Source organism: Balaenoptera musculus, chromosome 2, assembly GCF_009873245.2.
Source record: "Balaenoptera musculus isolate JJ_BM4_2016_0621 chromosome 2, mBalMus1.pri.v3, whole genome shotgun sequence".
In the NCBI taxonomy this organism is placed as follows: Eukaryota; Metazoa; Chordata; class Mammalia; order Artiodactyla; family Balaenopteridae; genus Balaenoptera; species Balaenoptera musculus.
In genome coordinates, this window is record NC_045786.1 from 56,934,019 (window position 1) to 56,949,026 (window position 15,008).

General features: G+C 42.4%; 1 protein-coding gene and 1 non-coding gene across 6 annotated transcripts in view; one reads left to right on the forward strand and one right to left on the reverse strand.

Moving 5' to 3' along the window:
• The window catches only part of TBC1D2B (TBC1 domain family member 2B), an 87,011-nt gene that overhangs the window by 47,408 nt on the left and 24,595 nt on the right, over nucleotides 1-15,008 (reverse strand). For all 5 annotated transcript variants that reach the window (XM_036843571.1, XM_036843572.1, XM_036843575.1 and 2 more), the window contains one exon: nucleotides 8,721-8,886. In XM_036843571.1, coding sequence (XP_036699466.1) covers nucleotides 8,721-8,886 — 166 coding nt within the window. The remainder of the gene's footprint in view (nucleotides 1-8,720; nucleotides 8,887-15,008) is intronic.
• LOC118891594 lies at nucleotides 10,464-10,570 on the forward strand. The gene has a single exon (XR_005019147.1). It is a non-coding gene; the product is annotated as a U6 spliceosomal RNA (small nuclear RNA).

Consider the following 15,008-nt stretch of genomic DNA (forward strand, 5'->3'; position numbering starts at 1 on the left):
ACTCAAGAAAGCAGGCCTGCCTAGCAACAAAGCCAAGCAGGCTTGCTTAGCAACAAAACCATGCAACAGAAGCATGAGACATATCCCAAAACAATAAAACAATGGTGGAATGATACCCACATCCTGCCCTGTGACGTCAGTAAGTTAATGACCCCTAGGACGTGCTCTGCACACATAAAAAGCAATAATTTGGGAAAAGTGACATTTCAAAGTGAAAGACCCTCATTATACTGAGACCTGAAATAATTTTTCCATAGCACCATGACAGTCCTGGATGGGCCATATAGGGTCAAAAACTCCCCCTCCCAACATGTCGGAGGAGTTAATGATGGAAGACTCAAAGAGTGAGGAAGAAGATGGTCTTTTCCCCCTCCCCTCTTTTCCTTTGATTATAAAACTGTAGCCCACTAAGTTCTTGGGGAGGCACCCTCTTGCCCACCCGCTTGTAAACCTCACAAGTGTCCTATTCTAATAAACCACTTCTTATCTATCACTTTGCCTCTCACAGAATTCTTCCTGTGCTGAGACATAAAGAACCGGAGCTCCTCAGAGCCCCCCACCAAGACACATTTCTGTGGTTTCATTACCTCTCTTAAGCCTCAGCTTCTTAACCTGTAAAAGAAAGGGAGAACCTCTTGGTGGCTTTCTAACATGTTTAGGAGCATAGAACCCTTTCTTTAAGGAGAAGTCCAACAGGTTGAAATCAATGAAAGCAGTGCTGCTCTAGCTGCAGGCACCCAGGGAGACAGCCCCACCTTGCCTCCTCCCTCCCACCTTACCTTCGGTACCAGCTGGCAAAGGACTGAATCAGATGACATGGGGCACCCCGAGCAGAAGGGCACACCATGAGTGAAGGTCCTGGGTGAGGAGCAAGGTATGGAATGGCCGGAACACAGCAGCTCAGAGAGTGAGAATATGGGGAAACAGTGACCAGGGAACAAGCCACTTCTTGGATCCATAAGAGAAGGGAGGACACAGGGCAAACTGCTATCCCCAGTACTGGAAGGACAGGCCAATACAGGGAGTCGCAGCTTCCTAGAGCACAGAGTCACCTAAGGAACCAGTGCCGGGGTAGGAAAACCTACCGTAATTGATGACTTGCTGGAGGCTCAGTACAGACAACTGCGAGTTAAAAACTCCAGGGGGCCTGTCATAGGGGTCCCCACAATATTGTGAGAGTTACCTCCAGGAGCTCGACCAGGTTCCCACAGTGAATACCAGAGAAAAATTCCCTCTGGCTTCTGGCAGGGAGAGGGGAAAAGAAATAATTTTTAAATACTCCAGAGTACTCTGTTCTTAACAAGGCCTGCCTTCCAGGAAAACTATTAACCAGAGCCTAACCTGGGTATTATCAGAGCCTAACTGACCTGTGGGAAGGGGAATGCTCAACTCCAGCCCATTCTAGCCATCCTGCCCCACCTAAGGGAGGAATAAGAACACAGAGAAACACTTGCGAAGTTCAAACTCCAGAGGCACAAGTTCACTAAAAGACTGAGCCCTCATCATAGGACTACACAACACTTCCTCACCTCCCACACCTCATCACCATATTACTAAAAGCCTATTTACAGCAGTTACCTTTTACCTAGAACATCATGTTCAGCTACCAACAAAAAATTACAAGGCATACCAAAAGGCAAAAACCTCCACAGTTTGAAGAGACAAGCGAGCATCAGAACCAGACATGGCAGGGATGTTGGAAGTATCAGGCGGGAAATTTAAAACAACTATGATTAATATGCTCAGGGCCCGGATGGATAAGGTAGACTGCATGCAAGAACAGATGGGCAGTGTAAGCAGAGATGGAAATTCTAAGAAAGAACCAAAAAGAAATGCTAGAGATAAAAAAAACACTGCAAAAAAAATGAAGGATGCCTTTGACAGGCTTATTAGTAGACTGGACACAGCTGAGTAAAGTATCTCTGAGCATACAGATATCTCAATAGAATCCTCCAAAACTAAAAGGCAAAGAGAACAAAGACTGGAAAAAGAAAAAAAAGGAAAGAAAAAACAGAATATCTGAGGACTATGGGACAACCACAAAAGGTGTAACATATGCATAAAGGGAATATCAGAAGTAGAAGAAAGAGAGGGGAAAAGAAGAAATATTTGAAACAATAATGATGGATTATTTCCCCAAATTAACCTCAGACACCAAACCACAGCTCCAGCAAGCTCAGAGAACACCAAGCAGGATAAATGCCAAAAAGCCCATACCTTGGCATACCATTTTCAAATTACAGAAAATCAAAGATAAAAAATTCTGAAAGAACTACCTTACCTATAGAAGAACAAAGATAATTACATCTGACCTCTCCTCAGAAACCATGCAAATAATAGTAGACTGAAATACGTAAAGTGTTGAGAGAAAAAAAATCCCACCAACTTAGAATTCTGTAAACTGTGAAATTATCCTTCAAATGTAAAGGAGAATAAAAAAATAAAGACTTTCTCAGACCAAAAAAAAAAAAATTGAAGGAATCTGTTGCTAGTAGATTTGCCTTGCAAGAAGTATTAAGTTCTTTAGAGAGAAGAAAAATAATATAGGTCAGAAACTCAGATCTAACATAAAGAAAGGAAGATTATTGAAGAAGGAATAAGTGAAAGTAAAATAAAAACTTTTATTTTTCTTATTCTAATTGATCTAATAGGTAACAGTTTGTTCAAAATAATAATACCAACAATGTACGCTTATGTATACATGTTATGTATGGTATACTGATGTACATTTTATATATGTGCAAGCTTATATTATGCATATATTATGTATGCTTATGTATACATATTATGTATATATGTGCTATGTATGCTTTATATATACGTGAAATGAATAACAGCAATGATATAAGGGTCTAGAGGAGGATATTAGGATTATTTTGTTGTTATAAGGTACTCACACAACCTGTGAAGTGGATAGCATTATTTCAAAGTGGAGTTGGATTAGTTGTAAATGCATATTGGAAACTCTAGGGCAACCACTAAAAAAGTAAAAAAAAAAAGAAAAAAAAAGTATAACTGATATGCCAAGAAAGGAGAGAAAATGGAATCATATAAAATGCTCAATTAAAACCACAAAAGGCAGTTAAGAGAGTGGAAGACAAAAATAGCAATAAAGAACAAGGACAACAAATAGAAAACAGTAACAAATACAGTATATATTAATCCAACTATATCAATAATCACTTTGAATGTCAATGGTGTAAATGTACCAATTAAAAGACAGAAATTGTCAGAATGGATCAAAAATCAGCACACAACTATATGTTGTCTACAAGAAACCCACTTTTAAATAAAGACACAAATAGATTAAAGTAAATAGAGAAAAATATATTGTGCTAACACTAATCAAAAGAAAGCAGGAGAGCTATATTAAATTCACATAGAGTAGACTTCAAAGTAAGGGAAGTTATCAGGGATAAAGAAGGGCATGACATAATGATAAAGCGGTCAATCCTCCAAGAAGACATAACAATTCTTAATGTGTATGTGCCTAACAACAGAGCATCAAACTATGTGAGGCAAAAACTGATAGAACTGAAAGGAGAAATAGATGAATCCACTATCATAGATGGAGACTTCAACACCCCTCTATCCAAAATAGACAAATCCAGCAGGCAAAAAATCAATAAGGACACAGTCAAACTCAACACCATCAATCAACTTGATGTGAATGATTTCTATAAATTACTTCATCCAACAAGAGCAGAATATACATTTCCCTCACATGGACCATTCATCAAGACAAACCACATTCCGGGCCATAAAACACACCTTAACAAATTTAAAGAACAGAAATCATACAACGTCTGCTTTCAGACCACAGTGGAATTAAACCAGAAATCAGTAACAGAAGGTAATAGGAAAATCCCCAAGTATGCAGAGATTAAACAACACATTTCCAACTAACAGGAGTCAAAGACATCTCAAGAGAAATTTTAAAATATTCTGAACTACATGAAAACATAAATTATCAAAATCTGTGGGATGCAGCAAAAGCAGAGCTTAGAGGGAAATTTATAGCATTGAATGCATATAATAGAAAAGAAAAAAGATCTAAAATTAATAATCCAAGTTTCTACCATAGGATACTAGAAAAAGAAGAGCAAATTAAATCCAAAGTAAGCAGAAGAAAATAAATAATAAGAAGTAGAGCAGAAATCAATAAAATTGAAAACAGGAAATCAATACAGAAAAAAATGAAAGCAGAGACTTATCTGGTGGTCCAGTGCTTAAGAATCTGTCTTGCAATGCAGGGGATGCCAGTTCGATCCCTGGTCAGGGAACTAAGATCCCACATGCCGTGGGGCAACTAAGCCTGTGCACCTCAACTACTGAGCCCACACGCCACAACTAAAGAGCCCACATGCCACAACTACTGAGCCCACACGCCACAACTAAAGAGCCCACATGCCACAACTACAGAGCCCACATGCTCTGGAGCCCGCAGGCCACAACTAGAGAGAAGCCTGCGTGCCACAGCTAGAGAGAAGCCCGCACACCGCAACGAAGAGCCCGTGCACCACAACGAAAGATCCCTACTGCCGCAACTAAGACACAACGCAGCCAAAAAATAAATTAAATAAATGTTAAAAAAAAAACATGAAACCAAAGCTGGTTCTTTGAAAAGATCAATCAGTGTGATAAGCCTCTAGCCAGACTAACTAAGGAAAAAAGAAATAACACTAATCACTAATATTGGAGATTAAAGAGGGAAAATCACGACAGATTCCATGGAAATTAAAAGGATACGCAAGAAATACAACGAACAACTCTATGCCCATAAATCTGATAACTTAGATGAAATGGACCAATCCCTTGAAAGACACAATCTGCCAAAACTCACACAAGAAGAAATAAAAGATCTGAATAGGCCTATATCTATTTTTAAAATGGAATCAATAATAACCTTCCAAAACAGAAAGTACAGGCTCAAATGGGTTCATTGATGAATTCTACCAAACATTATAGAAAGAAATTATACTAATCTTTAAAATATTTATTTATTTGTCTGCACCGGGTCCTAGTTGCAGTACACGGGATCTTCGTTGCCATGTACGGCACCGTTAGTGGTGGCATGCAGGATCTTTTAGTTGCGGCATGCAGCATCTTTAGCTGTGGTGTGCAGTATCTAGTTTCCTGACCAGGGATCGAACCTGGGCCCCTGCACTGGGAGTGCAGAGTCTTAACCACTGGACTACCAGGGAAGTCCCAGGAAGTTATATTAATTATCTACAATCTCTTTCAGAGGATAGAAGCAGAGAGAATACTTGCTAACTCATTCTATGAGAGCAGCATTCCCCTAATGGCAAACCAAAACAAGAATAAAAAAAGAAACTACAGACCAATGTCTCTTATGAACACAGATACAAAAATCCTCAACAAAATATTAGCAAATCAAATTCAAAAATGTATAAAAAAACTATACCTCACAACAAAGTGAGATTTATCCAAGGTATGCAAGACTCATTCAACATTCTAAAATCAATTATTGGAGGCTTCCCCGGTGGCGCAGTGGTTAAGAGTCTGCCTGCCAATGCAGGGGACATGGGTTCAAGCCCTGGTCCAAGAAGATCCCACATGCTGCAGAGCAACTAAGCCCATGTACCACAACTACTGAGCCTGCGCTCTAGAGCCCACGAGCCACAACTACTGAGCCCATGTGCCGCATCTACTCAAGCCCCTGCGCTCTAGAGCCTGTGCTCTGCAACAAGAGAAGCCACCACAATGAGAAGCCCGTGCACCACAATGAAGAGTAGCCCCTGTTTGCCGCAACTAGAGAAAGCCCACGCGCAGCAACAAAGACCCAACACAGCCAAAAATAATAAATAAATAAAAATAAATAAATTTTAAAAATAAAAAATAAAATCAATTATTGTAATCCATCACATCACTGACTAGAAAAGGAAAATCACATAATCATATTAACAGATGCAGAAAATGCATCTGACAAAATCCAACACCCATTCATGATAAAAACTCTCAGTAAACTAGGAATAGAGGGAACTTTCTCAACCTGATAAAGACTATCTACAAAAAGCCTACAGCTAACATCATACTTAATGGTAAGAAACCTGAAGCATTTCCACTAAGATCAGGTACAAGGCAACAATGTCCCCTCTCACCACACCTTTTCAACTCTGTACTGGAAGTCCTTGCTAATGCAATAAGGCAAAGAAAAGAAATTAAAAATATTGGGAAGGAAGACATAAAATTGTTCATAGATGACACAACCATCTATGTAGAAAATCTGAAAGAGTTAACCAAAAAACTCTTGGAACTAATAAGTGATTACAGCAAGGTTGTACAATATAAGATTAATATACAAAATTCAACTGTTTTCCTATATACCAACAGTGAACAAGTGGAATTTGAAATTAAAAACACCATATCATTTACAATAGCACCCCAGAAAGCAAAGTACTTAAGTATAAATCTAAGTATATATATATATATATATATATATATATATATATATATATACACACACACATGATCTGTATGAGGAAAACCACAAAACTCTGATGAATGAAATCAAAGAAAAACAGAATAAATGGAGAGATATTCCACACTCATGAATAGAAAGACTCAACATTGTCAGTTCGTCCCAATTTTATCTATAGATTCAATGCAACCCCAATCAAAATCCTAGCAAGTTATTTTGTGGTTATTGACAAACTGATTCTAAAGTTTACATGGAGAGGGGAAAGACCCAGAATATCCAACACAATACTGAAGAAGAACAAAGCTGTAAGACTGACACTATTCTACTTTGAGGCTTACTATAAAGCTATGGTAATCAAGCCAGTGTGGTATTGGCAAAAGAATAGACAAATACCTTAATGGAACATAACAGAGAATCCAGAAATAGAATCATATAAATACAGTCAACTGATCTTTGACAAAAAAGCAAAGACAATACAATGGAGCAAAGATAACCTCTTCAATAAACGGTGCTGGAACAACTAGACATCTACATGCAAAATAAAGGATCTAGACACAAACCTTATACACTTCACAAAAATTCACTCAAAATGGATCATAGACATAAATGTAAAACTCAGAATTATAGAACTCCTACAAGTTAGCACAGAAGAAAACCTACACAACCTTGGGTATGGTGAAGGTATTAGATACAATACCAAAGACACAATCTTGAAAGAAATAATTGATAAGCTGGACTTGATTAAAATTAAAAACTTCTGCTCTGTGAAAGGCAATATAAGAGAATTAAACGACTGCCACAGACTGTGAAAATATATTTACAAAAGACACATCTGGTAAAGGACTGCTACCCAAAATATACAAAGAACTCTTAAAACTCAATAATAAGAAAACAAACAACCCAATTAAAAAATGGCCAAAGACCTTAACAGACACTCCACCTAAGAAGATACAGAGGTGGCAAATAAGCATATGAAAAATGCGTCACATCATATGTCATCATATGACAAAAATCTGACAACACAAAATGCTGGCAAGTATGTGGAGCAACAGGAACTCTCATTCATTGCTGGTAGAAATGAAGGCAAAGTGGTACATTTCAGAAGACTGGCAGTTTCTTACGAAACTAAACATACTCTTACCATATGATCCAGCAATCGTATTCCTTGGTATTTACTCAAAGAAGTCGAAAACTTATGTCCACATAAAACCTGCACACAGATATTTATAGCAGCTGTATTCATAGCAGCCAAAAAGTGGAAAGAACCCAAATTTCCCTTAACTGAAGAATGGATAAACAAAATGTGGTATACCCACATAATGGAATCTTATTGCTCAATAAAAAGAAATGGGGACTTCCCTGGTGGCGCAGTGGTTAAGAATCCGCCTGCCAATGCAGGGGACACGGGTTCGAGCCCTGGTCTGGGAAGATCCCACATGCCATGGGGCAACTAAGCCCATGCGCCACAACTACTGAGCCTGCGCTCTAGAGCCCGCGAGCCACAACTACTGAAGCCCACGTGCCTAGAGCCCGTGCTCCACAACAAGAGAAGCCAACACAATGAAAAGCCCGCGCACTGCAACGAAGAGTAGCCCCCACTCGCCACAACTAGAGGAAGCCCGCGCGCAGCAACGAAGACCCAACGCAGCTAAAAATAAATAAAATAAATTTATAACAAAAAAAAAAGAAATGAAGTACTAATACGTACTACAACATGGATGAACCTTAAAAACATTATGCTCGGTGAAAGAAGCAAGACACAGAGGACCACACACTGTATGATATCATTTATATGAAGTACCCGAACAGGCAAATCCATTGACACAAAGAGTAGATCAGTGGTTCCCAAGGGCCGGATAGCAAGAGGTTTGGGGGAAAGGGGAAGGGACTGCTAACGGGTACTGGGGTTTCTTTTTGGGGTAACGAAAATGTTCTAAAATTGATTGTGGTGATGCTCATTCAACTCTGCAGCCTGGGAGACTTGTGACCTTAGACAAGGACTCTTCCTGAGCCAACTGCTCTCTCTGTAAAATGTCAACCATATGACCTACCTCACAGAGTCAAGCAATTAAACCATGAGTGTGAAAGTGTTTCACAGCAACAGGCACGTAATAGGCATTCCATACAAGCTAAAAAAATAACGAAGTATGCAAAAGTACCTTGTGGTAAATGCTTTCACAAATGTCAGGTGGTTTTATAATTTCATATATAAAATTATAACATACATTATCAGAAATAAGCCATTTTCAGTTTCACATGCTGCTTTCCAAAGACTCACTTGAGCTCAGTGCCCCACTGTTTCAAAGAGAAGTTAATGGAATTTGGATGCCCTGGGGCGGGCTGATTTGCAGCTTGCTCTCCCACCAGCTCTCCAGGGGCAGTTTCCACAGCTAGGACATTTCTGGCTTTTTCTGCAGAAGCATTTGGGTGCGGGTTAATTAAATCTGAAAGAAAGGCAAACAAGTGTCAGTTACTCAAAGTTTCCACAGGGAACTTGATATCCTACATAGTACACTGTCTTGATATACTATATAAAAATCTATATAGTGTATATTATAGTATTTTTTTTTACATGGCCCCTTTATCTTTTATTTATTTATTTATTTATGGCTGTGTTGGGTCTTCGTTTCTGTGCGAGGGCTTTCTCTAGTTGTGGCAAGCGGGGGCCACTCTTCATCGCGGTGCACGGACCTCTCACTATTGCGGCCTCTCTTGTTGCGGAGCACAGGCTCCAGACGCGCAGGCTCAGTAGTTGTGGCTCACGGGCCCAGTCGCTCCGCGGCACGTGGGATCTTCCCAGACCAGGGCTCGAACCCGTGTCCCCTGCATTGGCAAGCAGATTCTCAACCACTGCGCCACCAGGGAAGCCCTGTTATAGTATACTTTTAACGTGTACTACATGAAAACACAATCTGTAGGCGGCTAGCGTGTTCTGCAACCATTTTCATCTAAAGTAGACCCATGGTCCTCAAAGGAAGGTGGTACATGCTTCAAACCACCAAGTTAACAGCATCGGCCCAGGGGAAGAAGAAGCTAGGGCTCCCCTCCGCTGTCCTGTAGATCAGTAAACCTGGTATAAAGCCGTGATCATGGTCCACTCACCTATACTGATAAGGAACAATTTCCAGGATAAACTGTTAGGTGAAAAAAGCAAAGTGCAGACCAGATTACACTAATGCCCTTTTCTGTGAGAAAATGAGAGGAATAGAATATATACATACTTGCTGATCACAAATAGTGACACTGAAAAAATAAGTTTGCATATAAAGGATAGCAGTTCAGTAAATTCATAGGCAAATGCATTGATGCTAAAACATGATCAAATTTCAGAATGTATCTTTAAAACGCAAGTGGTTGAGGGACTTCCCTGGGGGTCCAGTGGTTAAGACTTTGCCTTCCAATGCAGGGGGGTGTGGGTTCCATCCCTGGTCAGGGAGCTAAGATTCCACATGCCTCGTGGCCAAAAAACCAAAAAACATAAAAAAAGAGAAGCAATACTGCAACAAATTCAATAAAGACTTTAAAAATGGTCCACATCAGGGACTTCCCTGGTGGCGCAGTGGTTAAGAATCCGCCTGCCAATCAATGCAGGGGACACGGGTTCGAGCCCTGGTCCAGGAAGATCCCACATGCCGCGGAGCAACTAAGCCCCGTGCACCACAACTACTGCTCCTGCACTCTAGAGCCCACGAGCCACAACTACTGAGCCCGCATGCCACAACTACTGAAGCCTGAGCCTGAGTGCCTAGAGCCCGTGCTCCGCAACGAGAGGCCACCGCAATGAGAAGCCCGCACACGGCAACGAAGAGTAGCTCCCACTCGCCGCACCTACAGAAAGCCCACATGCAGCAACAAAGACCCAACACAGCCAAAAATAAAAAATAATAAATAAATAAATTTATTTTTAAAAAAATGGTCCACATCAAAAAAATCTTAAAATAAAATAAAATGTAAATGTTTGAAATATTTAAGGTTGCAATGATATGATGCCCAGAATTTGCTTCAAGATAACAACATTTTGGTGCTCGCTTCAGCAGCACATATACTAAAATTAGAACGATACAGAGAAGATTAGCATGGCCCCTGCGCAAGGATGACACGCAAATTCATGAAGCGTTCCATATTTTTAGATTGGGATTGACATATATACACTAATATGTATAAGATGGATAATAAGAACCTGCTGTATAAAAAAATAAAATAAAATTCAAAAATTCAAACACAAGAAAAAAGATAACAACATTTTGTTATTTAACAAATAAATAATATTTGCCTCAAATAACATGTTATTTGCTTCCAAATAACAAAATTAAGTGGGTAAATATATCAATGAAACAAGATGGGTCGTGAAATACTAATTATTGAAACTACCTAATAAACATGTGGGTAATATTATGTTATGCTCTCTTTGCATATGTTTAAAATTTCCCATAAGACCCGTAATAAAAACTTACTTTTCTAAAGTTTTGATAAAATGTATCCAACAATAAATACTTTGTATTCTTCCAAACGATATAATCTCTCTGAGAATATACATGTTTGTAAACAGAAGTTAACATTGTTTTACAATAATCAATTTGATCTATACTCCCCTTGAATAAAGCATCCCTACGTTGGCAATATCAACCATCACTCCTTCAGTGGACTGATGGAACGCTGGAACACTGATATCCAAGAAAAAAATTCCTTTCTAATCAGATGAGCACACAACCTGAGTTCACTTAGAACAGGTCACTGTGAAGGTCATCGAGCACTGGTAGAGAAGGCAGAGCACAGGGAATCCTGGGCTCAGGGGCCCTTGAAAATTGATGTTCCAAACGAGAACACCTTACGACGGGCTCACACTTTGTTGGCAGGTCACCAACTTGACCACAGTCAGCATGGGAAGGGCTCCGGGAACACACTGGGAAAAGTATGCTGGCTGTGACATGAAATGACCGCTGTGTATCCATGAGGGGAACTGGGGCCTGCCCAGGAGAGTCAACACCTGGCTCATAGTAGCATTCTAAGTAGAAAAAGCAAGAGGGTGTGTTGGGAGACAGAAGAACTACAGGCTTCACAATGGATTATAAGATTAAGTCAAGAAGGCCAGAAGTTACAAACTACCACTGGTTCCTGATTCTTGGTTCAAGTTACCACTGTGTATGAAGCTCAGGGTACAACAAAAAATGAGAGAGTTCTTGCCCTAAAGGAGAACACATCTAGGAGAAAGATATAAAATAATAAAATGTTAAGCTCCAAGTCACCACCGAATGCATTGAGTCCCTGGTATCCAGACTTTCCTCTGAGCCTTAGGGTCCAGGAGATGCCTTGGGGATTTTCAGAGGGAGAGAAGGAAGGGGTCCCACTCTCAGCTTCAACCACAGTGGTTCCTCTTTTCACTCTTTTATTTCCTCGAGTTCCTCTTGAGATTTCATTTGGAAAAAAAGAGTTCCAATAAACAAACAAAAAATACGTTCAAACATCACTAACCGGGTCCAGTTTCCTCTACCTACTTTATTTGGCAGGACACAGAAGCCCTGAGCTGGGGCCAGAAGGCAGTCACCTGCTCCTGCAGTGACAACAGCCTCATGGCGGGTGCAGTGACTTACTGTGTAGAGGCAGGCACCCGACATCTGTGAGTGTGTGTCGGTCATTGGGCACACGGGTGCACCGCCTCTATTTCAGACAAAGGTAAAGCCGACACCCAGGCTTCCCGGAGGCTGGTCTTTCGCAGACCCCTCACAGGCAAAGCATTACAACTCTAAACCAAACCAGGAAATAAACACAGCGCGCTGCATCTGTTTCTGTTTCGAGCAGGGTCCAGCCCCTTCTTCCTGTGTGGGTTGGCAGCAAGGTGAGGAGTGGCCCCTCTGCGGGTGAGACTGTCAAGCGCTCTCGCATAGCCAAGCACCTGTTACCAGGACGCGCAGGCCTGGCAGCAGCCCTGGGCCCACACTGGAAATGGTCCCTGAGGAACTCAGGCCCTGGGGGTGGGGTGCAGAAAAGGGACCGGAGGCCAGGGAGGATGTTGGCAAAACAAACCGCTTCTAAAAGTCATCATTTGATGTGAAAAAGAAGCCATTTCCCAGTTTTAGCTATATTGTTTTGTCTGGTTTTTGGCTGTTAAAAGACCATGTGAGATTTCCTTAATTAAAAGCGGAGCTGCTGGCTTCCCCTCAATACGTGTCCTAACATTAGCATTCAGGGAACCGCCTCAAGAAGGACACAAACTAGGACAGGGCAGTATTTCCTTGAAACCCTTAAGAGGATGGGTTGGATTCACGAACGTGCTTTATCTTGCAGCTGCAGTGGGGAGAGAAAGTCTGTGCTTGAAGAGTTTTGGTGTCTAGACCTTCTCTGTTATTTCTGAACATTTCCCAATGCCTAAATGACACCTCTGAGCGACTTTTAGACTACAGATTTCCTGGGTTCTGATTCCAGCACAGCCTCTATCATTCTGGCGTGGCCATTCCCAGATCTCCAGGAGTCCTTCCCACTGAACGCATTCTAACACCAGGGGCCCTGTGGGACCCACAGCGGGAGGCTCCTGCTCACATCTGGACACCTCCGTGAGTCTTCCCTCCTCTCCGGCTCCTAGCTCCTGTTCGCAGAGGGCAGAACAGGGTGCCCAAGACGCAGCATCCTCCAAGAAAGGAGGGAAAAGCACTGGGAAAAGGCCATTGCCATGTGTGTCAAAGATACCGCAAAAGAGAGCCTGCAAGTCCCCACTGGGAGCTGGTGGAGGACACTCAGAGTGGGGTTAACCTGAAAAAGCTTTTTTTCCTTTATCAAAGTGAGTTTAACCCAGATTGTGAAGGCGTGGTCAGCAGTACAGTTATCTTCCAAGTAAGGGCACAGTGCGCATCTAACCCCGAAAGGAAGAGGCAGCAAGCCACCGGGTCTGAGCGTCCCCAGTGGGCCAGCCCACGTGTCTGGTTAATTACGCATCCGTCTGCTCTCTCCCGTGCCTCACCAAGGACGTAAATCTTGTGAGACCTGGACCCCAGCCTGATTTGCTAACAGCTGCGTACCCAACAGCAGCCACAGAGGAGGGACTCAGTAAATACTGGTAAAATGGTTGAAGGAATGAATAAACGACTGCCGTTGTGCGGCAGGGAGGGCCTTCTGGAGGCTGAGGAAATCAGGCAGGAGGCAGCAGGGCCCTGTCGTTCTCTAAGGAACTACGCTCATCATCCCTCCTGACTGCCCCTCTCCTGCCACCTCGCCTCTGAGAGACCCCCTGCATTAGGGGTGGGGAGCACACCTGACGCCAGGGCTTCCCTCTCTTGCCCTCTCCCACCGCCCTGCGCTCCTGCAGCTGGCTCGGTACCCCAGCACACCGCCCGTTCACTGCGCCACGTCGCACCCAGAGCCAGGCCCAGCCTGCCTCCACAGGCACCACACTCCAGCCCACCACGGACCGTCTCCTCTGGATCTTCTTCAGGAGGTTCCCCCCGACTCCCCCAGAGACACTGCTGGAACCTAACCCTGCTCATCGTCTCCCTCCCTTTCACAGCCTGACGCTAGGAATCACGGAACCTTCAATCCAGAAGGAATCAGACAGCATCTTGCTCCCAGAGGGGGAAACGGTGTGTGCCCTTCGTTCCGTAAGCTTTCTGCACTAGATCAGGCTGCCTCTCAGCTACAAGGCTGATAATCACGGTGACTTACACTTTAAAACAACACATGGCATTCTGTAGTGCTTTACAAACAGGATAACATAGAAGCACAGCTTCTTTGATGACTTTAGGGAACTGTGACATGAAACGATTCCATGGAATTCCTGTGGCTTTGCTAATGTGGGGTCTGCGTCCCACCCTACGGTTTCCCTCCCACCAGTTCCAGCACTGGCACAGAGGGCGTGGCTCAAACTGGGGGAGGACTGGCACGAGCAGCCACTTCCCTTCCCCTCCCCCTGCTCCCACACAAGCCGAGAGGGCGGCAGTTACTCTCAGGCTGCTTCAGAGAAGGAAAGCTGTGCTCATCCCTCAAACCATCTTCGCTGCACCATTTTCCTCCTGTGATGGTGAGGGCTTTTGTACTCCTGAACTCTCAGGAAGTCTTAAAAAAACAAAGTCGTGTTATCCCTGACTTGGTTGCCTATTAGTTTACATGGGAAATGAAGTAAACAGAACGTGCTGGACACACGGCTTGTAATGAGGCTGTTAGCTCGCTACAAGCCTCCTTTGGGTTGTGGCTGCCTCATTCCCAACAGCTATGAAGGACTGCAGACTCTTGATTTTATCTTTGCAAATTATTCCTTTGTGTTGAAACTAGGTCTTTATCTATCCAAACACGCAAGACTAGCAGAGTGGTGTCTGAGGCGTGGCATACTTTCAGAGGCCAGGCTTCAGATGGAAGGCAGACAGATCAGATAAAACAAAGTCATCTCGCTTTCTAATACTTGATTGACTAATGTAAAGCTGCAAATTTCAGTCACACAGATGAACAGATTCTTACTCTAGAAACATGAACTCTTGAAAACAAATTTAATGTAGGCAATTATGTGACACTGCCAGCTGCCTATCCGATACCCATCCTAGCTCTTCCTTACAGACCCTGGTTTTGATGGTGGCCACATGCT